The 23,352-nt window shown below is 44.0% G+C and overlaps 1 protein-coding gene across 7 annotated transcripts in view; it reads left to right on the forward strand.

Annotated features, from left to right (window-relative positions):
* Positions 1 to 23,352, forward strand: part of DNM1 (dynamin 1) — a 66,947-nt gene that overhangs the window by 10,439 nt on the left and 33,156 nt on the right. For 4 of the 7 annotated variants that reach the window (XM_086763702.1, XM_086763704.1, XM_086763705.1 and 1 more), the window contains exons 2-10: positions 12,792 to 12,865; positions 14,060 to 14,209; positions 15,087 to 15,290; positions 15,826 to 15,924; positions 16,622 to 16,782; positions 17,875 to 18,017; positions 18,101 to 18,236; positions 19,412 to 19,479; positions 20,513 to 20,651. In XM_086763702.1, coding sequence (XP_086619828.1) covers positions 12,792 to 12,865; positions 14,060 to 14,209; positions 15,087 to 15,290; positions 15,826 to 15,924; positions 16,622 to 16,782; positions 17,875 to 18,017; positions 18,101 to 18,236; positions 19,412 to 19,479; positions 20,513 to 20,651 — 1,174 coding nt within the window. The remainder of the gene's footprint in view (positions 1 to 12,791; positions 12,866 to 14,059; positions 14,210 to 15,086; positions 15,291 to 15,825; positions 15,925 to 16,621; positions 16,783 to 17,874; positions 18,018 to 18,100; positions 18,237 to 19,411; positions 19,480 to 20,512; positions 20,652 to 23,352) is intronic. The other 3 variants (XM_086763708.1, XM_086763701.1, XM_086763706.1) reach the window with 1 other exon arrangement.

Here is a 23,352-nt window from a genome sequence, read left to right on the forward strand (position 1 = left end):
TGAGACACTGCATTAGCACTTCATATTTTGCTGTCTTCTCTTTGGCAAAGTTGGCTTCAAGCTGGACACCTGGACAGGCAAAAGCAAATGTTACTAGGTATTGATGTATTGGTTTGAAGGGGTGGCAGGAAGATACCAGGGGAAGGGATTTAGATAAACCCTTTACCTGCAGAAAATAGGAAAAGGCATGAAAGACTGAGAGACTGATCTGTTTGTTCAGGTCACTATGCCACAACTTTGCTATACACTCAGAATACCCACAACAGCAATTTTAATCCTCCTCAACTTTTTAAATTTAAGCCCTAAAAGTTTTCCATGAAGAAGTGGACTCCTTCAGAAATTCTGTGGATGTGTGTCTGTACATAAACCTGCCTTTTGATCTCCTCCTATGGTCATTGCCCAAACTTGACCAGAGAGAAGTGTTCCCTGGGACGTGAGAAGTGCTGTCCCACTGGTTGGCCAAAAGGACTCTGGCAGACACATTGGAACCAGCCAGGAGGTCAAAAGCTCATCTCTTCTGGGACTATTGATCCAACCATACCATTCTGGTATAGCCTGAAATGGAGATGTCTTGTGTGGTTTTTGAAGTAGAGTTTAATGCCTCTGACTTGGCTCTGCGCTAGAGGTGTTAGCAGTCAGTCTGCTGTTTTTCTGCAAGGGCTTGAGCAGCAGTGCCTCTGCACCATGTTTCCAGCTGGGGTGATCCTAATTATATCTGAAACTGCAGAGGTACAGTGCATAGCAAGAAGCTTGGCACTGTTCCTGCATACTTTTGCAGGCAGAGTGGAGATATAAACTGGCATCTTAAATTCCCTCTGCAGGACAGCCATGCACCTTTGACAGTTTGGTCAGGATGCCTGGGTGCGGCACAACTCTGTTACCCCACAGAACTCTGTCCTTGCTGCCTGGCCTGTTGGAAGGGAAGCAGCCTACCTCCCCATCCAGAGCACACTCTGCCCCTTACTGCTGACCCAAGATAAATTATGAGGATACACACATTCAGTTTTATAAACCCACTACCCATATCTGACCACTAATAGGACATCATGGCTTGGAGGTGCGACCTCTGTACCTCATACAGCTTCTGTTTTGGTTTGTGTTAGCAGGCTCATCAAAGTGATTTTTCCATTTCCAATGAACTTTCAGTTGTTGGTACCCTTGATGGCATTCAGGCTCTGGGGAGCTGTCTCCTTTTCTAGCACATAGTGCTCTCTGGGAGCAGAGGAAGTGTCATGCTGCAGTGATGAAGTGTGCCCTGAGCTATGTTTGTTCTTCTCTTAGGTCTTGCAGCAAATGCCAGGGCTCCAGAGGTGGTGAGTTTTGACAAGAAATCTTAAGATGATGCTTACCATGAGTATTTGGTATCTTTGAGTCTGCCATTGCCAGGGCCTGGTTTGCTTCTCTGAAGAAGTGCAAAAATGAGGATAACCCCCTTTTTATCCAGTCTCCATGCGATGAATAGCTTGAATATTTGTTACTGCTGCACAGTCTAGGGGTGTCCATGAACACAGGAGAGCCTGTACTGCTGGACAGCCTGTAGTCTAGGCTCACTGCAGCCTGACTCCAGAGAGGTAGGACAGATTCAGACACTGGTGGCGAGAAATAGCAAGGTCAGCCTGTTGCTCATCGGTTGTAGCATCCATTAATCCTGGGGTGTTATTGTGGCTGTGCTTTTTCATCAGCCGGTCCTGTCCCAGAGTTTTAGTGTACAACTTGTCCTTTTGTTTTCTCCCAGCTCAAGTTGCAGGTGCTGTACAGGTCATGTTTTTCAGGGCTGTGACTCTTCTGTTACGGCGAAGCCAGGATTTGTGGTAGATTTGTTTGTGCCAAAGCAGAGCAGTGTTACTGCAGTATTATGACAGATCAGTGCACCTTGAGAAAGAGACAAACATGCTGGGTCATGGTTTTACCTTTATGGCCATAAAAAAACCCTGTGTTTCTTCACTACTGCTATCAGGACTGGACTCATTTGATGCTCTAGAATATTGTTGATGTTTGGTATTGTTCTCTTGGATACTGGCTGGAAATTCCAGGGAGATACTGGAGATAAAACCTGCATGACTTTTCCTTTTTTTTTCTTTTTGCCAAGGTATCTATCCTTTGGAGGGAGCAAAAGGAAACCTTGCTTTCATGCTGTGATGGTGAAAATTCAGCAAGGCAGACAGGAAGGTCTGCTTTACAGCTGCTGAGGTGGAGAATACATCATGCTAGTGCAATATTTCTTATACCTGTGGCTCTGGAGGTCTCTGGACCCAGCCAGCACTGTGGTTACTTTTCTGCTGAATCCTAGTATTGCTACCCAGACCCGGTGTTATGCTTGGTTTTTTAAAATGAGTGAAATCAGCTTTGTTTTCTTTCTCCTGGGATTGTAATTCTTGAAATCAAAGCTGCATTTTCTACAGATGTGGAATCCTTACTGCCACATGCATTCAGGATACACCAGGCTGCGTATTCCCTTGAGTTCCTGATATTGTCATGTAGAATCAGTGCTGTGCTATTCTTTGCCTTGAATATCCCAAGGCAGCAAGCAAGATCCAGGAGTTAATTTTCTATTACCCAAAAGATCCCAGAGGAAGCTGCACAGCAGCAGTGCTGCAATTTTCTGCTCTCTCAAGACTTTCCTTCCCCAGCATTGCAGCCTGGAGTCAATGTGACATTTGCTATAATGGGCAGTGACTTTTTGAGATCAGGCAATGCACTGTAGGCTGTACCACTCTCTAATCCTCCACAGTAAAATGCAGAGTTCCAAACAAGAAAATCCCCTTGCAGTTTTTACCTGCAAAAATACAAAGAAGAAATTGGCTCACAAGTACATCTGAGGTGTTGGAGTGCCCTGTTTTTCTTTCCCATCTGTGTTATACGTCCTCATGTGTTCTGGGCTGACCCATCTCCAGGAAAGTAGCAGGGAGGGATCTGGCAGATAAGTCAGCTCTCAAAATGGAGGAGGGGAAGGATATTCCTCATTAATTCTCTCACAGTAGAGATGAACTGAAGCAAATGACATCTCAGGTGAGACTGGTTTTGTATGCCAGGAGTACCTCTTGTTTCCTGACCTACAGGTGTAGACTCTTGCTTAAAATCTCTCAGCCTCAGCAGCTTGGGGCAGATGCACAGCAGTGAGGGATGCAGGAGCTGTGTGGACATCAAACTGATTTGTTTCTATGGAAACAAGTAGATTTCACCATGTTGTAGGGAAGTAGGAGGGGAATTATCCCCCTGGGCCTGGTTCTGGCTCTCAGATTGGATTGGTTGCTGCACTGCAGTTGTAGAGCAGCAGCCCATGAAGGGATTATCCATCTAGTCAGTGGTCACAACTAGGGAGAGGCACGTGGATCCAATCTGCTCCCATTGCAGGCTTCCTCAGCAGGGGTGACACAAGGCGCTGTCGTTGTGTGCCAGGACTCCCAGGGTCACAGCTCTGCATGGCACTTAAAAGCAGAGAATTCAGTCTTGGTCACTAACAGCCAGAAAGGAGACCTGCGTTACAGTACAGTCCTGTGACTGGGGGTGATGATTGCAAAACCTTTTTTCTAAAATGAAAGTTAATCTCATGAAACCAAAGGAAGAATCAAAGCATGAATATAAACCTTGATTAACAAGTTCAAATAGAATCATAGAATGGTTAGGGTTGGAAGGGACCTTCAAAGGTCATCTAGTCCAACCCCCCTGCAAGGAGCAGGGAATAATAAGAACAGTACTTACTAAAACTCATTCTTATTTGTTGTAGGAATATATTGATATTTGTTTGAATGGACCCGGTGCCCTTGTGCAAGATCCGAGTGCTGACCCTTCGAAAGGGGCTGACCAACACCTCTGTATTTCAGATTCTCATGTCCTAAAGGTACTTGCCTATCTAGGCCCCAGTAATGACTCCGAGAGGGAAAGCTTAGTTTTCTAGGCAGAAGGAAAGCAGACCATGGAAAACTGGCAAAAATGGCAATGGTTGTGTGTGTTTGAGCCTCTTCCTAAGGTATTCCCCTGTCCTCTTCTTGCCCTCCCACAATTGTAGCGCAGGAGCTGTATAACCTTCTCTAATGGAAAGAAATTCTGCTTGCTCGGCTTCTGTCTCCCTTCACTGTATTTAGGAACTTTAGTAAATGTTACGTAAACTGAGTTAGGGATAGAGTGCAGCTCTATCAGAAATTCTTGCTTTATGCTTTGTAATGCAGCCAGTGAGTTGATTGGATGTGGTAACCCTTGGTTATGGTTTGCAGGGGTACATCAGAAGAATGTAGCAACATCTGCCTTACTTTCAGGTCATTTAAAAATAGATATACAGTGCACCTCGAAAGTCAGACCAGATCCTGCTGTAAGGTCTGCCAAGCATGAAGCCAGGATATACTGGCTTCCTTGGAATTACCGTAGATGTGCAGCAGCAGAAATGCCTGGGGCAAACTCTTGGCTGTGCCTGTTTTCTCTGCAGACTGGCAGGCCCCCAGGCCATTGAATAAAAGTGTGATACTGGAAGTGTACGAATGCTTCTGACCTCCTTGGATGTCTCTTGCCCTGTGGAAGCAGTGCAGCCATGAAGCTCTGTAGTTCTGCATCAGATTAACTTGTGCGCAGAGGCTGTAGTGCAGCCGTGACTTGGCATAACGCGTACAGCTGTCTTCCAGATTTTGATGTGCCCTGAAGCTAGCGGAGTGTGAAACAAAAATAAACCCAAAGGGTTCGAATAAAAATAAACAATAAAAAAACTTTTTCTTATCCCACTGCTTACAGGGGCATGTGCAGGAGAGGGGCTGAGCGAGATACGAGGAGGGGAGATGTGGAAAGAGTGAATGAGAGGCACTGACTGCAACGGCTCCTGGGAGCCAGTCTGTGCAGTCAGAGGTAAGCCAGAAAAGCAGAATTTAGTGCACTCTGGAAGAGATCTAGCACACTCAGAGAGGTAGGAGAGAGCTGTTTCTAAGCAAGCATGCTATGCACTTTCCTTTTTGCTTGTTCATAAAGGTGCTGCATGCTGAAGTCTGAACATGGTGGCTGTAGCTGAACTATCAGAACATCGCACAGGGCCTCTCCCCTTGCCAGTTGTCTGAGCCCCCTCAGCCCACACTTGACTCCACAAATGCGGTCAGTAACAAAAGGCTTTATCCTGTTCTGAGGGCTCTACCAAAAATGACCCAGAAGGTGATGCAGGGAACAATACTGGAGACTGTCACCTCTATCTAGATGAGTGGCCAAGTGATTTTGCTGTGTCCTGTGACAAGAAGATAAGCCCTGTGGCTGAGAAGAAAGCTCATTCAGCTGCTGCCTTTCCACAGCACATCGTTTGGTCCCAAATGTTGGTGAAATAAACCCCACTATTATGCTTGTTCATGAGGAACTGTATTTGACTTGCCAGACTTACTGTATGTAGGCTCTCAAGCAGCCAGCCATGAGTGCCTTGTCTCTGCGTAAAACCTTAATAAAGGCATCTCGGACAGAATACCCCTCGCACTTGCTGGGCACCTGTGCTGGTATCAGCTGCGATGCTGTGGAAAGGAATAGAAGAACTCAAGGCAGACGGGAACAGAGAAGGTGCAAACTTTAGAAATTACTTTCTAGATCACTTTCTATCCCCTCTGACTGTTGTTTGCAAATTATCCAGTAGCATGCTATACATGGGTCCAGCTTATACTGGCACCTGTGAAGTTTGTAAGACAGTCTCTGGGAGCTCACCTTATGTGCAGCAAACTCCCAAAGTTGAAAAGAAATCTACCTGGCCCTTCTTGGTTACTGATCTGGAGAGCTGTGCTGGCGAGAAATGGCTAGGTGTTGGAGATGCTGTTTGAGTGCCAGAACTGCTTAACAAAGCAATTGTAAGTGTTCCAGTACACAATAGTGTTAACCTCCCTTTGCGCTACTGTAAATGGGAACTCAAGGGACAAGGCAGTGGCAAGCCTTCTCTTGAATTTTTTTTTTTGTTTCTGCTAACATATATATTATGGTGACACTTGTGAACTATTGCCTGTCTTTTTCACAATTGTGTCGTTGAATAATGAATCATTGTGCACAATAATATTGCCAGTATGCTGGAATGTGCTGTACTTACAATAGATCTTTATTTCTATATGTATCCATTGTGTGACCAGTACCAATTACACCCTAAGAAATTATATTATACCAAGTGCTTATGGCACTGCTGTCTTTCACTCTGGGTCAAGGCTAGGTGTAGCGTTGTGCCGTGGAGACTGGCAGATAAATAACATGCATCCCCTGGCTTAACCTTCTCTGAGTCTAGAAGTGCTGGCCTTAATGGAAGAAAATGAGGCTACCTAGGAATGAGACTTACCATGGTGATTTTAAGTGTGTAGGACTGGTGTCCAAGTTCACATGATGCAGCGTGAAAGGAGGATGAAAGCTCAGGGCAGAGAAAGCCAGTTAGAATAGCAGGTTAATGGGTGCTTTTGTTCGTAATGCACCTGATTTTAATGCTTGCTGCTCACGTTTTTGTGAGGAGCACTTTGGTTCAGCAAAGAGCTTGTAGAGGCCACAGTCAACAGGAAAGGAAAGTCTAAACCTGTAACGCAGCCCTCTTGTTAACCTGCTGGGTGGCAGAGGCAAGAACAAATTTGGCCTTGTTCTTGCCCCCGAGCTGAGTTACAGAATTGCTTATGAACGTACTTGCATGTCAGCTGAAGGATCAGAACAGGAGGGTGCTCTCGAGGGCAGTTCCTGCGTCAGGCTTCCCCCTTCCTGTAGAACTAGATGATGTCTGCTACGAAGGAGCACCAGGCTCGAGTTGTGTCTAAGTGGTGGAAAGCTACTGCCATTTCTGAGGTGTTTGTTTTAACAGTCAGTAAGATTGATAGTAAATATTTTTAGCCTTGCAGATATTCTGTGGAGCTGCATAGGTGTCAGCCTGTGTTTTAAGGATCGTTTGAGACACGTGCTGGAATAAGAATATGTTTGAAAATATAGCTGTTGTGCTGTTCGGAGATTTATAAGCTGTTCATAGAATGCAGCCCTTATGAAGATGTGAATCTTGCCAATCAGTGCAATGATCAGAAGAATCGTACGTCAAAGCTACTGATACCCCTGGTTTGTCCTGGGATTCTTGGGACGCACTGCGCCGTCCAGAGCTAATGAAGAGCTCTGGATCTGGATGTGTGTGAATGATGAATGATCAACTATAAGACTTGACAGATGAAATGAAGACAGTTCTAAGCTTAAGCAGGAGCAGGTCTGAACTCTGTAACCAGACAGTAAAATCTATAGGGGCAGGAACTGTAATTCTTGCTGTGTGTTGGCGTAGTGCTTTGTGCCGTTCTGATTGAATTGCTGTCCCCAGACACCACCAGAACGCAGGAGATAACAAAGGCTGGATTTAAAAAACACAGCCCTGTGAAATTGTGGAGGCTGTGTGAATCTTACTTTTCTGAAACTAACAGAATCCAAACTGGGGATTAATCACATCCCTTAATACCCTATTTGTCTGTAGATGTTTAATAAGAAATCAAATTGAAATTAAATGATCAAATGGTGGTGTTCACTCATCCATTCATTGGAACTATTTTTATGTCTTCATAAACTGTTGGTTTGGCTTTTTAATTGAGCCTTCAGCTTCTCTGGTGCATTCTAATCCAAGAATCTCAAAGGACTGACAAACAAACTGCAAGGATGCTGTATTGGTATACCTAGGCTGGGCCTAGATTCATACGTCAGTCCTCTACAAACAGCTTTACAAGCTTCCTTGGAGGGAGGAGGTAGAAGCATTTGGTCTGTCTTCCGTTTAGAACAAGAGATGGCACCATGGACTCAGGTCTATCGTTGACTGCTAATGACTTTTGTTGCAACTTCAGTGAAGACTAAAATAACGCTTGAAAAAGCTTTGACTCGAAGTCCTTTCAGAAATACAGATTACCAGTGGATGGAGGAGGTGCAAAACCACTTTAATACCATGGTACAAAGAGCAACTTATTCGTGAGGCTCAATAAACCAGGGGCAAAATTAATTTTATAGTCCAGGAGTCCTAGCTGCCTGCCCTGAGAACTGACAGATGTTCTTGGCTTCCCTGTGTGTCTATTCTCTATGTATCTTTCTGTTCTGAAGTTGAGTTCTTGCTGGATTGAGAGCTAGGCTTGTAAAAATGCAGTTGTAGTGCCACGTGAAGGATTGCAGTAAGCCTTCTTGTCCAGCTGTATTAAGCTTTCTAGAACATGTGAGCAAAAGTAGGGTTTGTGTTGGTTCTCTATTTGAAGATCTGCATTAATGTGGCCTCCTCTCATGAGTGAGGACAGACTTGCTCATGCAATTGCTTATCTTGTACTTATCAGATTTTGGGAGCATTTATCCTGACAAAGCAGGTGAAGTAGGTACAATGTGCCCATAATGATCACTGGGATGCTGGAAGACTAGCTCCTTCTCCAAAGATCTAGTTATATCAGCTCAAGATCAAGTGTTTGACCAAAGGGGTAAACAACTGTTTTTTGACTGGCAAGTTGTGTGAGTTCTTTAGGAACAAATGTGGTCTTGCTGCAGCAAACCAGCTCATGCAAGTCTCTCAATGGACACAGTCACGTCGTCTTCAATGCAGCAGCGGTAAATAAACACAGGAAACTTGTCTGAAAGTTTCAACGTGTGCCTCTTCAGGAAGTTACCCACATGAAAAGTTTGTATCTGTCCTACTTCTTTTGGCTGCATCTATCAATGTTTTCCTCCCTTTGCATTGCGATATATGCTGAATTGTACAAGCAGTTTGTCAAACTCCTTTGTCTTACAAATAGTCTTTGGTCCATGGTACCTTTAACTTCGGATCCTCTATACTGTGCAAGTCATTAAATGAACTCTGAAACCTGTTTATAGAGCAAACATGTGCTTTTTCTGTTATTAATAGCACCTTTTGGTTCTGTAGGATTCCAAGCCACCTAATGCATGGAGGTTTTTCATCTAGAGTATCTGGTTTTAATTTAAAAAAACTCACAGGGAAAACCCTAAGTCCCCAGTGCCCTGATTATAAATGTACTGTTGCATGACATCAGCATTGCCTTGGTATGTTTCTGACATGTTTGGCTTTTGTTCGAATGTTGCTCTATAGTAACTGCTAGATTGTTTTCCATCCCTCAAATATTTATTTTTTTACTAATGCAGCTTTCAGCCCAAATCTGTACTTTAATGCAGCTCTGCATGCTAAAATAGAAATAAGACTGGAAGAGATGATGTGATTGGGTTTGCCCTGAGGTAGCTAGTCGAGAACATGTGTCAGCACTTCAGAAGTGAGCAATGCAAATATAAAAATAAATGCCTTTTCAGGTCGCTTCCCTATTTGAACTTTTTCAGCCTGAGACTCATCAGGATTTGCATCCTTGGTTCTTTTCCTCATCTTGGTTTAGAAGAGGAGATCTGTCACTGTTCAGAGCAAGAATTGACTTAGCTCAATATCCTTTCTCTGACAGTAGTTAATGAAAGATGAGTGTGAAATTTGTATAAATCCTCCAATAACTGATGGTTTGGGGAATGCAGCTGATCTGAGCCCTGTTTCCTACCTCTGATAGGGTGCTTGGAATTGCATTGCTACAACTGATACGTCAGTATCTCGACGGGGAATTTTGAGTCAATAAGTTAAACAAAAAAGATTTTAGCTGCTGCTTTGCTGTGTTTTCTGGGTGAAGGCTAGCCTGAAGAAGTGGCACAGTGTGGTATTCCTGCTTAAAAGTGTAGGAAATCAAATGTTGTCATGCTACTTCTACATGTTACAAGCAAAGCAACAAAACGGTAATTTTCAGTTCTTAAGATATAAAGTGAGGGAGGAAACCAGGGTTTGGTGCCCTCAGCCTAACTGAGTAACATATTTCAGGCACAGCCTTGTACAGTGATGTACGCAATGAGGCTGTGTTTGATGTGGTGCTGGAAGCTGCCTTGTCTTACAAGTGGAATCCTTGCTGCCCGCACTGTTCAGCACTTGGAGCCTTATAGCATGTTATCTCTGAAGGCTTACTCAGTTTTTCTGTTTCCTTCCCCAGCCTTGCTACCATACATCTGTGCCGGAACAGAATAAGCCAGTTTATCTAACCCTTCTGCTCTTGTCTGCCCAAGTCATCTGCCATGTGGTTGCTCTTACGTATCGTTTCCCTGATTCTGACTTAGTTTTGTCACTTTGTGCTGTTCTTTCTTTGTGTAGATCTTTCCCCAGACTCCTAAGTGGACTCAAAACTGCTGAGCATGTTGTCCATGCCACATGTGCTCTATTGTTGTAATTTATTTACAGAAGCAATTTATTATGCTGACTGCAAGAGGGCAGGCAAGACTCCCGTATGCTGTCGCCTCCTTTCACCCAGCCGGCTTGCCTCAGAATTTACTAATCCGTACTTTTTAGTATCTATGATTTGAAAGGCCTAACTGGAGCAGGAGGAGGAAGGAATTTGTCCAAGAGACTGTAGAGAGAAAGGAGGTGAAGAGGAATAGGAAATATGTATCCCCATGCATACAATGGGGTGATGCTGCATCAACCTTGGTTGGTTTTTTTTGTTGGTTTTTTTTTGTTTTGTTTTAAATAAAGCTTTTTGGCTGTAACTCCTGATAGAAGTCAAGCGTAGAGACAACTTAGAAGTTGAGCTGCTTATACCTCCCAATAGTTTGGGGATAAGAACACACATTCATTTTCTGATATTAGGGATCAGATTGCATGTATCTTTACTCAGAACTGAAGCAGCACTGAGCTTGTTGATTTACGTGACTAAATTTGGCTAATGAATTTGTTGTCTTGTCTTCTATGAGGACTTAGTGGTTTGGTTTTTTTTCTGTGAAATAGCCTGGGAGCTACTTCAGTTAAAACAGTAAATGGGATCATTAATTTAATGCTGGAATGCAAGTGCTGCATAGTGTTTCCATCTATACTTGTCCTGAGTTTTGCCTTTGTAGCTGTGACAAGGACAGCAGAGAAATCAGGGATTTGGCCAAAGCAGAAAGCTTCAGGAAAACTTGGAGCACATGAGTGGAATCTTAACTCCTAGAGAGCTCAGGCTTGTAAATGCAGGGGGTGCTTTTCCTACAGTAAAGCAGGATTGGATACTGCAAGTTGGAGATCAATAACTAGAATATTGTCTCAGTATACTAGAAAGGGAATCTATGGTGATAGGATGCCTTTTTCTCAGGTATAATAAGTTCAAAATAAGTTAGTGCAGCTCAGATGCTAAAACCTGATGCTAGGGTAGGACTTTTTCACATATTGACCACAGACGTCTATAGGAATGGTGCTGAGACAGCAGAAAGCTGCTGGAATGATGTAATGCCTCAAAGATTCCGGGATTAATCCCACTGGAATGGAAAAACTAGAGCTGCATTATTTGGAAAACAAATGAAAGACAAACCCCAGTTAACTCTTCATAATTCTGAAAAGTCTGAAATAATGGGTTACAGTCTTATTTTAACTGGTAGAGTTGTATCGGAGGGCCCATTACTCCAGACTCAGTAATTGACAGGAGATATTATGATTTCAGGTGTTAGAGATTTGTAGGATGCCTCCTTACCCTTCCTTCACTTGAAACTACTCTGCAGGTTTTGATATTATGAAGTTATTCTGGCAGCCCCACAGATGGGCAATTATAGCTGAGGAAAGGGAAATGCAGAGAAGTATAAGAACTTGTACAGGATTGCGTAGTAAGCCAGTGGCCAAACCAGGGGCTGGAACAAAACTGCTCAAGTCCTTGTCTGATGTGTTAAAACAGGAGCTTATTCCTCACCCTGCCTTCCTTGGTCGGTGTTAAGATCGTGCAGAACTAAGAGCAAGATGCTCAGAATGGAGAACCTTGGGTTTCTCATTCACCAGAGTAGTTAGTCACTACTGAATTAGCAAAATTATTCATTGCCACAGCTATCAAGGGAGGGAGGATGGAGTGCCGGAATTCCAGCAGTGTCAGTAGGACTTCTTTTAACAAAGAAAACTGTATTCGTGCTGTAGAATCATGTTTTGTAGTGATGCTTCTCCCACCAGCCAAGGAAGCAATCAATCATCTCTTCAGGAATGCTCAATGGCTCTTGAAGAGCCACGTGAACAGCTGAGTGCTTGAAAACCAGGCCACAAACTAGCAAGGTCATCGGCAGATGCAGTGAGCACGCCTAGCTTTGCTCAAAGCACTTGGACTTGGAAAGAGAAAAACCAAAAGAGAACTTGTGGGCTGTGGCTGCTAAGTCAGCGTTTGGAGACGGATAGTGAGAGGCTTCCTTCTTGTAAGATGATTTGAAGTACACAAAAATGCAGGATTCTTGTGACTATAGAAGGAAGCTGCTGCTGCTTTTGCCTTGGCGGTACTCATGTCTGCAGTAGTTAGCCAGGAGAAGCCCTGGGTGGAGGCAAGCCTTTGGCTGCTGTTTGTTCTTTCAGATGTATCACACGGTGTTTGCGCACTGGAACCATGTGGTGTCTTCCCCAGCCCCAAAGTGCAGGGTGTGAGTGATTTGTGTAGGTTGAGTAATTGTATTTTGTCAAAAGGAGGCACGCTGGTTTTCAGGCTCTGCTTCAACTTCTCTTTTCTTTCTGATTAAAAAGATTGGTTTTTTTTTTTTTTTTTCTTTCCCCAAAGTATAGACAGCTGTATTAAATAGGCTTGTTAGTTAGCTTGGAGCTTCAGCTGAAGGAGCTATAGCTGTTACAGACAGGATTAGAGGAGGTGTGCTGTGAGTATAGGTGACTTCAAGCCAGCAAGCTCAATCCTCCTTGAGGAGGAGCACTTTGTTTTAGTGCCTTAAAATTTTCTGTGCCATGACTGAGACTCCCTATTGGAATCCATGTATGTTTATAGAAGCAGAAGAGCTGTGGAAAGGGAAGGAAACAATCATTCATTCATCTGAAACTTCCTGTTTCATTTCAGGGACTTTCTGCCACGTGGATCTGGCATCGTAACCAGACGGCCGCTGGTGCTGCAGCTGGTAAACTCCAGCACAGGTACGTGAGCTGCCTTCCCTGTGTGTCCAGCTGGATCGCTGTCTTTGTCAATAAAGGTCTTATTTGGTCAGTGGCACTTCTCAGTGTGGGGGGAAAAAAAGAAATAAGAATTTTCCCTAGTAAAAATGTCCTGCGGCTTTTTTTTTCAGCTGTTTAACATCTGATGCATTAAGTGTTCAGAAGCAAAATGCTGCTTAGGGTTTTTTGTTTTAATGTATTAATCAAGGCTCCATGCATACACTTATCACAATTCTCCTTTGCTTGTGCAGCTGTGACTCTTACGAGTGGGTAAGTCCTAACAGGTAGATGATCCTGCTGATAATCTACTGAAATAAGGGGGTGAGATGACTTAATGTATTGAAAACTCAGGGTGAGAATGCTGGGATCTGGAGAAGGAAGACTGCAGAGTTCTGTGGCTGGTCTCTTGGCCACTTTGCTGGTTTTGATACTTACTTGCAGGGTATTTTCATTACCATTCCCCTTAAGGTAAGTTAAGATTTCATCCAAGAGTTGGCAAGTGAATGTTTCAAGGTACTCTTCCTCTCTTGTCAGGTGAATTTGATCTATCCATGACAGTTCCCTTGTTTACAGTAAGGAGACAACTTGGCTTTTAGGAGGCTTTAAAAATTGAAACAGAGGGTTTTTGGATTGGCTAGCATATTGAAGGACTGACACACAAAAAACCCCAACCACCGGCCAATTCAAAACAATGTCAAGAGAAGATTTATTTTGTTGCTCTCCCAAGACTCTCTTGAGTCAGTTCTCATTATGTTGTGAGACTGTTATTGAGCCCCAGCACTTCAATACAGAGCTAGTCCAAGTTCTCCTGAGTACCAAGGTGTTGCCCAGTGTAGCTGTGAAAGTCACTGCTGCAGGCAGGTGCGTGCATAGTTTGCTTATGATCAACAGAGAAGGTCCTGGATGACTACTTGAAAGAAGACAGGTGGGGATGCTGCTCTGCTGAGGCAAAAGCTGGATTGTGAAGATGGGCTCAACTGAATTCTGGTGTTGAACAGATAATGTGACTGCAGTAACTTCTATGCCAACCTGCCAGATCCTAGTGGGAAAGGCCCTTGCCAGACTTCATCCCTTCAACTGTTTTTGTTTTGTTTTGGGACATGATGTTTTCATTACATGTTGAGTGTTTTTCTGATTCCAGTGACTATTTCTGGCTCTCTGCTTCTGTTTAAATAGAATATGGTGAGTTCCTGCACTGCAAAGGAAAGAAGTTCACCGATTTTGAGGAGGTCCGTTTGGAGATTGAGGCTGAAACGGATCGTGTTACTGGCTCTAACAAAGGGATTTCCCCTGTACCCATTAATCTTCGGGTCTACTCTCCCCATGGTGAGTCCTAATGCAGCATATGAGTCAGGTTGCAGCTTTGTCATGAAGTAAAGACAAAGAATAGAGACGACATGGGCACTGTGCTTGGTTTTGACTTTAATCTCCATGTGCCTGGGCTGTGCTCTATCAAGCTGCCAGTCTTAGCCATACTGCTAAAACATGTTTGTCAGCTGAAGTATCTGACAGGTAGCAGAACTTCTTGAAACAACTGATGTTCAGAAACTTATCCCTGAGGCTGTTCATTTCCGTCAATATGGGCATTACCATGAAGAGCTGCTGTCTCTCTCAACTTCCTGGTACTGCTTTACTGGGCAAATAAATGGAACAAAAAAAAATTAATGGAGAGTGGCTTTCTTGAAGAGCCCTTGCCTTCTGTTTGCATGTAAATATGTACTTTTGTTGTGGTTTTGTTTAGTGAGGGGGTTACACTTACAGGGCTGCATATTGTAGTCCTTCAGGAGAAGGTTCAGCTGACATTGACAGGGTGGTAGGACTGAGCTCTTTGATACTGGGAAAACACTAATGAGTGGAACCAACTCTTCTGACTCAATAGTCTCTGTTGTGAAGTGGAAAAATGTACTGTCATCCCTTCCCTTTCAGTGTAGCATATGTGGAAGGACTTTGAGGGGACAGGTTCCCCGATCAGTGTGAAAACAAGTGATTTAAAGGGAAGGGTGATGATATCATTGACAATAACAACTGGTAACAGTTAGCAACTAGTTCTTGCTAAGCAGTAACAGAAAGAAACTAAAAAGCTCTGTGTGCATCTGTTATGCCTATTATATATTGGAGACACTAAAGCTACAGGTGATACTTATAGACCAGAACATTTCTACCTCAACACTCCCTTGTGCTCTCTCCTGTTTCCTGTGTCTAGTCCTGAACTTGACCTTGGTGGATCTACCGGGTATGACAAAAGTCCCAGTAGGGGACCAGCCCCCTGACATCGAGTTTCAGATCCGAGATATGCTCATGCAGTTTGTCACCAAAGAGAATTGCCTCATCCTGGCGGTATCTCCAGCCAACTCAGATTTGGCTAATTCTGATGCCCTGAAGATTGCAAAGGAGGTGGATCCTCAAGGTAAATATCTGTTAATTTAGCATGACATTACTAGACAATGGTCTGATTTTCCTTTCACCTTTTGGTTGTGGTTAGACCAGTAGCTGTGGGCTCCTGTCTTTTACCTTGAATTGTATCTTCACCAACACACATTCTTCTGAGAGGTGTTAGTGAGTATTAACAGTTACTGTAATAGAATTTTTGTTCTTCCTCTTTTCTTCCTTGTCTGAGCGCCGTTTCTGAAGAGCTTAAGGATTTCCTTTTCTTTAGCTATCTGTATTCTGCCTGAAGAAAAGCAGAAAAATCTGCACTGAAACCCCTCTCTGCTGTGGCATAGCATGTGCATGTTTCAGCAGGATATAACTGAGAACTGAGCTTGATTATTGTCTGTTTTCCTCTTATGGTCTCTTGGACATAATGGGAACTGTAATACTGTAATGTTTGAGTTCAAGAGCCCTTGAGTAGCCAGGTTGTGCAATCTGAAAGCTCTGTGAACGGAGGAAAATATTACATGAGTTGTTTGCTTGATCAAGTATGTTTGTGGCTTTTTCCATAGGGCAACGTACTATTGGAGTCATCACTAAGCTGGATCTTATGGATGAAGGAACCGATGCACGAGATGTATTAGAAAATAAATTGCTTCCTCTTCGTAGAGGTATGTTTCCTCATGCTTTGTCCATGATCTCCTTCCTCTGTTTTCCCTGTGAGATGTCCTGACCACATCCCCTTCCTGCAACATCTGTTACAACTTGTGGTTAAGCCATCTCTGTTCCAAGCTGAGAAAAGCTGGGGAACAGGGATCAGTCATGCTGTTAATAGAAACTGTTTAGGTATTTTTGTACCTTGATGTGTAGTCATAGCAGAAGTGTAGCCTTATGCTCTTATCTTTACTGTCGCTTTCCTTCTTTTAATACTGTAAGCTGCAAAAATGGAACTCTTGTCTAAGATTCCCTTCATCATTATCTAGATGAGGTTGCCATAGTATGTCAGATGAAATAATTTTGGACTGTGATACACACTGTGTATAGCCATAGCGGAGTACCTGTTGTAAGGACTATAACGGAAGAGTCTCAAAAGAATGAAACTAGGGTGTGCTGTGTGATTGGGGGCACAGTAAAAAATAAACTAGTTCTCGGTTGTATAGTAGTTTTTGCCCTGCATACCAAAATACCAGAATCTGATCCATTCAGAGGAAATTCTAGTTTTAAACTCTTTCAATCGGTTCCTAATAATTTGTTGCCACTAGAATTCCCCTTTTGCAGTGCTGCCAGCTAGATAACTTCCTCCTCTGTCTGAGTCTCGTTTACATTCTTATCCTTACAACCATCTGATCTCTAACCCCACTCTTACAGGTTACATTGGTGTAGTCAACAGAAGTCAGAAGGACATTGATGGGAAGAAGGACATTCAGGCAGCTCTAGCTGCAGAGAGAAAATTTTTTCTCTCCCACCCAGCCTACAGACACATGGCTGATCGCATGGGAACCCCCTACCTGCAGAAAGTACTGAACCAGGTACTGTCAACAGCTAAGAACTGCTGCCCACAATGTCACAAGAGTGGCTAGGCTGGCCATCAAGGCTCTTCTAAGGTGGAAGAATACAGGGAAGGCTAAAACTTGTGGTCAGCAAACTGATAAATACTTTAAATTGTTTTGCTGCAGTGAGACTTGTGGAGATGAGTTAACTCTTCCTTCTCTTCATCGTAAAAGGCATTTTGGTACCAAGTCCTATGACGTGTGCCTGACTTGTATTATACTGATACAGTGAAACACATTAGGGCCAGTAACAGAGCTTACACACCAAAGGCAGAGCACTGCTTTATTCTGTCAGTGATGCTGCTCCAAAATCAATAGCTGGTTCATGGCATTTAAAGTACCAGAATGCAAGGTCTTTCTAGATAAGCTAAAAGATACCTTCTAAACTTCTAGTGGTCTCTGTACCTAAACAGTAAGCTGCAAAGCTTGTACTTAAATGTGATACTGGTAGTAACTTTTCTCATCTATTAAGGGAATTAAGTAGCAACTTATTGTTGCTTCCCTCTTTGCTCCCTTGAAATACTCTAAGTGAATAATTACTTTGTCCTTTTCACTCCTTATTTAAGTATTTGTCTTTAAACTAGAATTTTCCACAACTGTGCTTTGTAGAAACCCTCTTATTAGAGCCTCATCAGTGGCTTTGGCTGCTTCCACCTTGCCTTGTCACCCTTATTGTTGAAAAAGGGCTTCACCACCACCTTGTATGTCAATGGTGTGCGAATCTGAAGACAGAATAGCATTTACCCTGGTGTAAATAGCAAATGCTAATACTTGTATGAGAAGCTTATTCTTGGGTTGGAGACAGCAGGCTTGTAGGAATGGGAATTTTGTACCAGACTAGACGGTAAAATGAAGGTCAAGAATAGAGGAGTGCAATAGGTAGGAACTGGGAAGGAAGTATACACCCAGCTCATAACTGGTATCTGTACTGGGATAGACTTTTTATTAGAACTACTCACAAGGATTGAACGCAAAAGAGGAGCATTCCTCTTTTTGTGGTATGGTGGTAGCAAACTCTTCCCAGTAATCACCTAGAGGTTTATTATAATCTTAAACCTTCTTATTGTGCAGCAATTGACCAACCACATCCGTGACACCCTGCCAGGGCTGCGGAACAAGCTCCAAAGCCAGCTTCTCTCCATTGAGAAGGAGGTGGAGGAGTACAAGAACTTTCGCCCTGATGACCCTGCTCGCAAGACCAAAGCTCTGCTTCAGTAAGTGGCCTCAGCTGCATGTCCCTCGCTGGAGATAACTGCTCAGCTATGACTTCTACTTCATGCTTTTTGTTTTCTTTCAGAATGGTCCAGCAGTTTGCTGTGGACTTTGAGAAACGCATTGAAGGGTCTGGAGACCAAATTGATACCTATGAGCTGTCAGGAGGAGCTAGGATTAACCGCATCTTCCATGAGCGTTTCCCCTTTGAACTGGTGAAGGTACTGCTTCCCTGTGCTGCTGAGATCCACTTTGTTATCTTGCCTATTGTCTGTTACCTCTTCTGTCTGTCTCCTTACTCCTCTTAGTGTCTTTCATCTGCTATCTTTCCCTTTCACTACTTTGTTTCATCTTTTTCCTTTTATCACATCTTACTTATTTTGTCTCCTTTAGTGAGGCCTTCCCATGGTACTGACCTTTCCCTCAATCCTCGTGACTGAACTTAAATTTCTCTTAGTGAAGTGACAATATTTCTTTGGCTGAATTCCTAAATGCTAAATCGCATGTGCAAAATAACTTTCTGTAACACAAACAATAGTAAATCAATGACTGAATGTCCTTGCAGATATGTTGTCAAAGCTGCTTTGACTGAATTTAATAGTATGAATGGTGCTGAAACTTGTCTTTCCTTCATCCTGGGCACCAGACTAGACCTAAAGTTGCCCTCATAGATATGTAAGAAGCAAGAAAGAGGATGTACATGTACCTGAGATTACTTCTGTCTGTCCTCTGTCAATGGCCTAGAGGTGGGAACAGTGTAGAAGCTGTTCTACTACCATAACAGTTGAAGAGGATTTTTATTGAATGATCATTTTCTTGGATGGCAAAGTACACTAACCACATCAGAAGTGGTACGGAAAAACTTTATTAATGTCAATTTGAACAGTCTCAAGAGCCAAATCATTCCACTCCTGGATTTTCTGCGTTTTTTCTTCCTTTTTTGGCATTTCAGTAAGATCAGACCTTTTCAGTGAAATACAAGAGCCTGCCTTATATTGGAGAATACATTTTTGTATATGAATTGTAAATCTATTTGTGGTTTTCACTGAAAAAAACAGCTGCCAAGACCTCATGCTAAATCTTAGGAGACAAAACTGTTTTAGAAAGCAATCTAGTACTTCAGTCTTATTGCTTTATCTCAGAGAAGCTCCTTGGGTGCTGCTGGACTTGGGAGCTGTAAGTGTAGGCCCTTAGCTATTCCTGTTTGTCCAGGATATCTGCATTGGCAGTAGAAGCTTTATGGCCAAACTCTGTATCCAGCACTTGGGCTAATGTCTTATCTGTCACATGATAGTGCTGGCATGGGACCTCTTCTCTGTAAAGCATGCTGTTGTGTATCCTGGGGTTGTACAATTAAGTGTCAGACAATTTCTGATAAAATCCTCTCTTGGTGCAGATGGAGTTTGATGAGAAGGAGCTGCGGCGAGAGATTAGCTATGCCATCAAGAACATCCATGGTATCAGGCACGTATCCTGCGCTAGGCAGACCATTGGCTGTGTAGCCTTGTAAATACCCCTAGACCTTCCGAATGGAGTTGAAGACTTCAGAGGTACGGTAGGTCAGCCAGAGAGGAGGAACAACCTCCTTGGACCATCTCGGTGGCTTGAATCTGGGAGGGACAATCGTCCAAGTTAGTTTGCTTTCTCTTCCCATGTGAGAGTAGCAGAAGCCTAAAAGGTAAAACTGCCTTGGTGACTAGATGTTTTCTCCCTCCTTGTGTCTTGACATAAGAAATGATAGAAAGAAGGATGCAAGTCCATACTACTCCTTCATTTAGTTAAAACTAAAATGTTGGCTTTCACCTTCTGCCTCCATACTAACCAACAGTCGGTTGTTCAAAACACTTGTTGGTACTGAGCACCTCCAACCCTAGAGATCTGAGGGAGCATTGAGGTGCCAATCACCAAGATCCTAGTGGCCCCAGGACATAATTAGCAAACATGCTTGTGTTTCCCTCAGTGGACGTGAGCTATCAGAAAGCACAGCCCTGAGACCCTGAGAGAAGGCGAGCACGGCCTGGTGCCTGTCGGAGCCCTTGCTGCATGCTGGGATGTGAACAAATACTGACCTAGATTTGTTTTCATTCCTTTCTTTTGCTCCGTCCCTATCTGAGCTTGATAAAGGGTATCAAACCTGTTAGTGTCCTAAGCATTAAGAAAATCTTTCAGAAAAGGTCTCCCATCTGCTGCACAACTGAGGTCAAATATGCTGCAGAGGGGTCAGCCCCTGCCACCCTTAGGCCTGGTGGCCTGGTCGTGGCTGTCCAGCTGGGATCCATTTTGCCCTCAGCACCTCCTACCTGGGAGATGCCAAGCATCCTCTTTTTTTCCATGGACTGTAGTCAGGGCTTGTCCAGGGCGTATGACACTCCCCATCCTCGCGTACTGGGTATCAGTGATGGTGGTGCCTCTTCAAAGATGTGTGTGTAATTCTGTGACGTTCTCCTTGCCCCTTCTCCCCTTCCTGCCTTGTCTTGTCCCCACCCTGGGTGTTTAGAACCGGTCTCTTCACACCCGACATGGCCTTTGAGACCATTGTGAAAAAGCAGGTGAAGAAGATTAAAGAACCTTGCCTGAAATGCGTGGACATGGTCATTTCGGAGTTAATCAATACCGTTAGACAGTGCACCAAGAAGGTAACCAGAGGCAGCATGGAGCTGGCGCCCTCCACCCGCTCGCTGGCTGCCACCCAGCATTGTGACCTGGGCAGAGACTTGCCTGCAGCCACACTCAGTGTTTCTAACCACTTCCTCAGCATGACTAGACCTGAGCGGTACCAGCCTGGGGCGATCCAGCCAACAAGCCAAACAGAAGGGGAAGTACTTTGGGACATGGGCCATGGCCCTGCTCCCTGAACACTTTACAGTTGTGAGGGGTGCTGGAGATGTCCCCACGCCTGTCTGTCTGTGGCATGACTCCTGATTCCTTCTAAAACTAAGGCTATTTCTTATGTGGCCACACTGACTTTAAATTTAGTATCTGGGTTTATTTTCCGAGCCAGAAACTGGGATTTAAATTTTGTCCCTGCTCTTCTTGTACAAGTGAGAGGGTTAATCCCAAACTGGCCTTTGGATGCTGCTGGAGGACTGTATGGAGCTGAACTTCAGAGGCTGCAGCAGTTACAGCTGTGGGCGGTATCATAGGGTAATGTTCCTGTGGTGTTTGGCTTGGTTGCTGGTTGGCTTGGTCCGTATCCTGTTCTGGAAGAGCAGCACATGGCTGAGAAGCAGCAAGTTAGAAATGTCCATCAACATCTGGGGTGGCCCTGCTCTCGGAGAGAGGGCTTCAGGTTTTGCCCTTTGGGATCCATACTGGTATTTGTTAGGGCTGGGGGAGGGAACCTGCCTTGATTCTGCTGTTTGGATACGGCAGCTTTTGTTTGAGGTTGGGGTTGAAAGGCAGCAAGATAGGAAGACTTGTGCCATTCCTCTCAGCCATGGCTTGCTGCTTCAGGCAGGGCTAGATGCTGGTGAAAAGGCACCTCAGTTAGGGTGGTGGTATGGGCACTGGAGACTGGAATCGCCACTGGCCATTCAGGTGCAGGTAAATGAGCATTGCGGGAGGTGTCTGGAGAATCTGACTGACACCTCTCTCTGCAAGGGTGGGGACAGGTGCCCAAGTGGTGATGCCACTGCTTGCAGAAGTGCCTAGTCCTTAGGGCCAAGAGCTTCTGTAGAAGGGCTCAGGTGTGCAGGCATGTGCTTTGCCCCCCAGGATAGACTGGGAAAGCAAAGCGGATGCAGTGAGAGATTGCTCAGGTTTCTAGAGTGCTGGAGGAGCTTCCTTTTTCTGTCCTGCTGTCCTCTTTTGGGGTGTGTGACTGTGGGGAGCACCCAGAAAATTGCCATTAGAGCCTGGCGACAGGTAAGCACAGGCCCTCAGGCTGCCAAGTATCCAGAGTCGCCTGTTAACTGGACCAGAAGGGCTCTCCTTTTTCATGCCCTCTGAAGCTTCTCTTGATTTGTTCTCCATCCATCAGTTGCTATTCAGAATCACCCATTGATTCTTTCTCTTTGCATCCTTTCCTCCATTTCCCACTTCTTTCATTGTTTCTTTTTGTTTCCTCTCTTATTGACTATTTCAGAATAGACCATCTGTTCTGACTGCAGGTTCCTCGAGTGATCAGGTGGTGGGTGCACCAGGGTGGGAAATAAGGGAGGAGAAGAGACCACAGGGAGAGGGGAAATGTCACAGATTCAGGATTAAAGCATTCCGTTTTAGCTTAGATTCTACTGCTACGAAACTGATGGTTCACTTTGGTGCTGGTTGCTCTGTATGTGCTCTAGTAGCCACAGATACATAATTGTATCTGAAGAAACAAAGTACTGTCAGGTGATACTCAGGTACTGGAAGGGATTGATTTTTTTAAAAAAAATATTTTGTTTTGTACAGGGCCCTCCCCAAGTCTCATGGCAGGGGAACAAAATGTTTATATTGAGCTTAGCAGGGCAACTGGATTAGTAGGAAACTGCTGCTGAGTCAGAGGATGTGAACTAAACTCTGGAACTGCCCTTGCTTTGCTCAAAAGGGGTATTGTTGGCACCTTGAGAGAGACCTTTGAGTGAAGCTGAATCCTGTAACATATTCCAACTCTTTGCTGCTTAAAAGGGAGACTACATCCTGTAATGTGTTGAAGAGTGTTTTAATACTGGTGTTGCCTGGGGTATTGCAGGTGTTATCCACAGAGATGTGGAAGATGAGGTGAAGAGGGAAATATCTAATTTAAATGAGATGGTGGTTACTTACAGCTACCCCTGGATTGCTTGTTAGCACCCCAGTTTTGACTATTGACTGTACCTTTAGGAAGGCAGAATGCCCTTCCGTGTCAGGGGGACTTTGTCCCCTTAAAAGCACTTGCAAAGCAGTGATGCCCCATGCTAAAACAAGTAACTCAGACTGTGTAACAAAAGAGCATCCTGGTAGAAGCTCTGAAGTGTTGAATATTTGCTGAAAAACTTATTTTAGTGCAGTAGTCTTGAATTGGGTTCATTTTGGCCATATTTTAGTAACTTTAGTTTCTGTGGACTTTCTGTGCTTTCTTAGTGGAGACATGAATACAGGCCACTTAAATCGTACCAGTGGAAATCAATACTTCCTTCTAAACCTCAGCAGGCCTGTACTGGGTCTGATGCTACAGGTTAGCTGGGGCAGAATGGATGCTTTGTATAGCTATGGATGCCCTATAGCATGTTTGCATTTTCCCAAATACTGGGTATGTCTGAGGAAGGTAATGTTGCAGGGAAGGTGAGTGAGATGAAATATGCTCCGTAAGTGGAACAGTTTGTTTGAATCCCTGAAACTGAGAGACATCAACTCAATTCAGATCTGCCAAAACAA

This window comes from Chlamydotis macqueenii, chromosome 20 (genome assembly GCF_036417535.1).
Source record: "Chlamydotis macqueenii isolate bChlMac1 chromosome 20, bChlMac1.mat, whole genome shotgun sequence".
NCBI lineage: Eukaryota > Metazoa > Chordata > Aves > Otidiformes > Otididae > Chlamydotis > Chlamydotis macqueenii.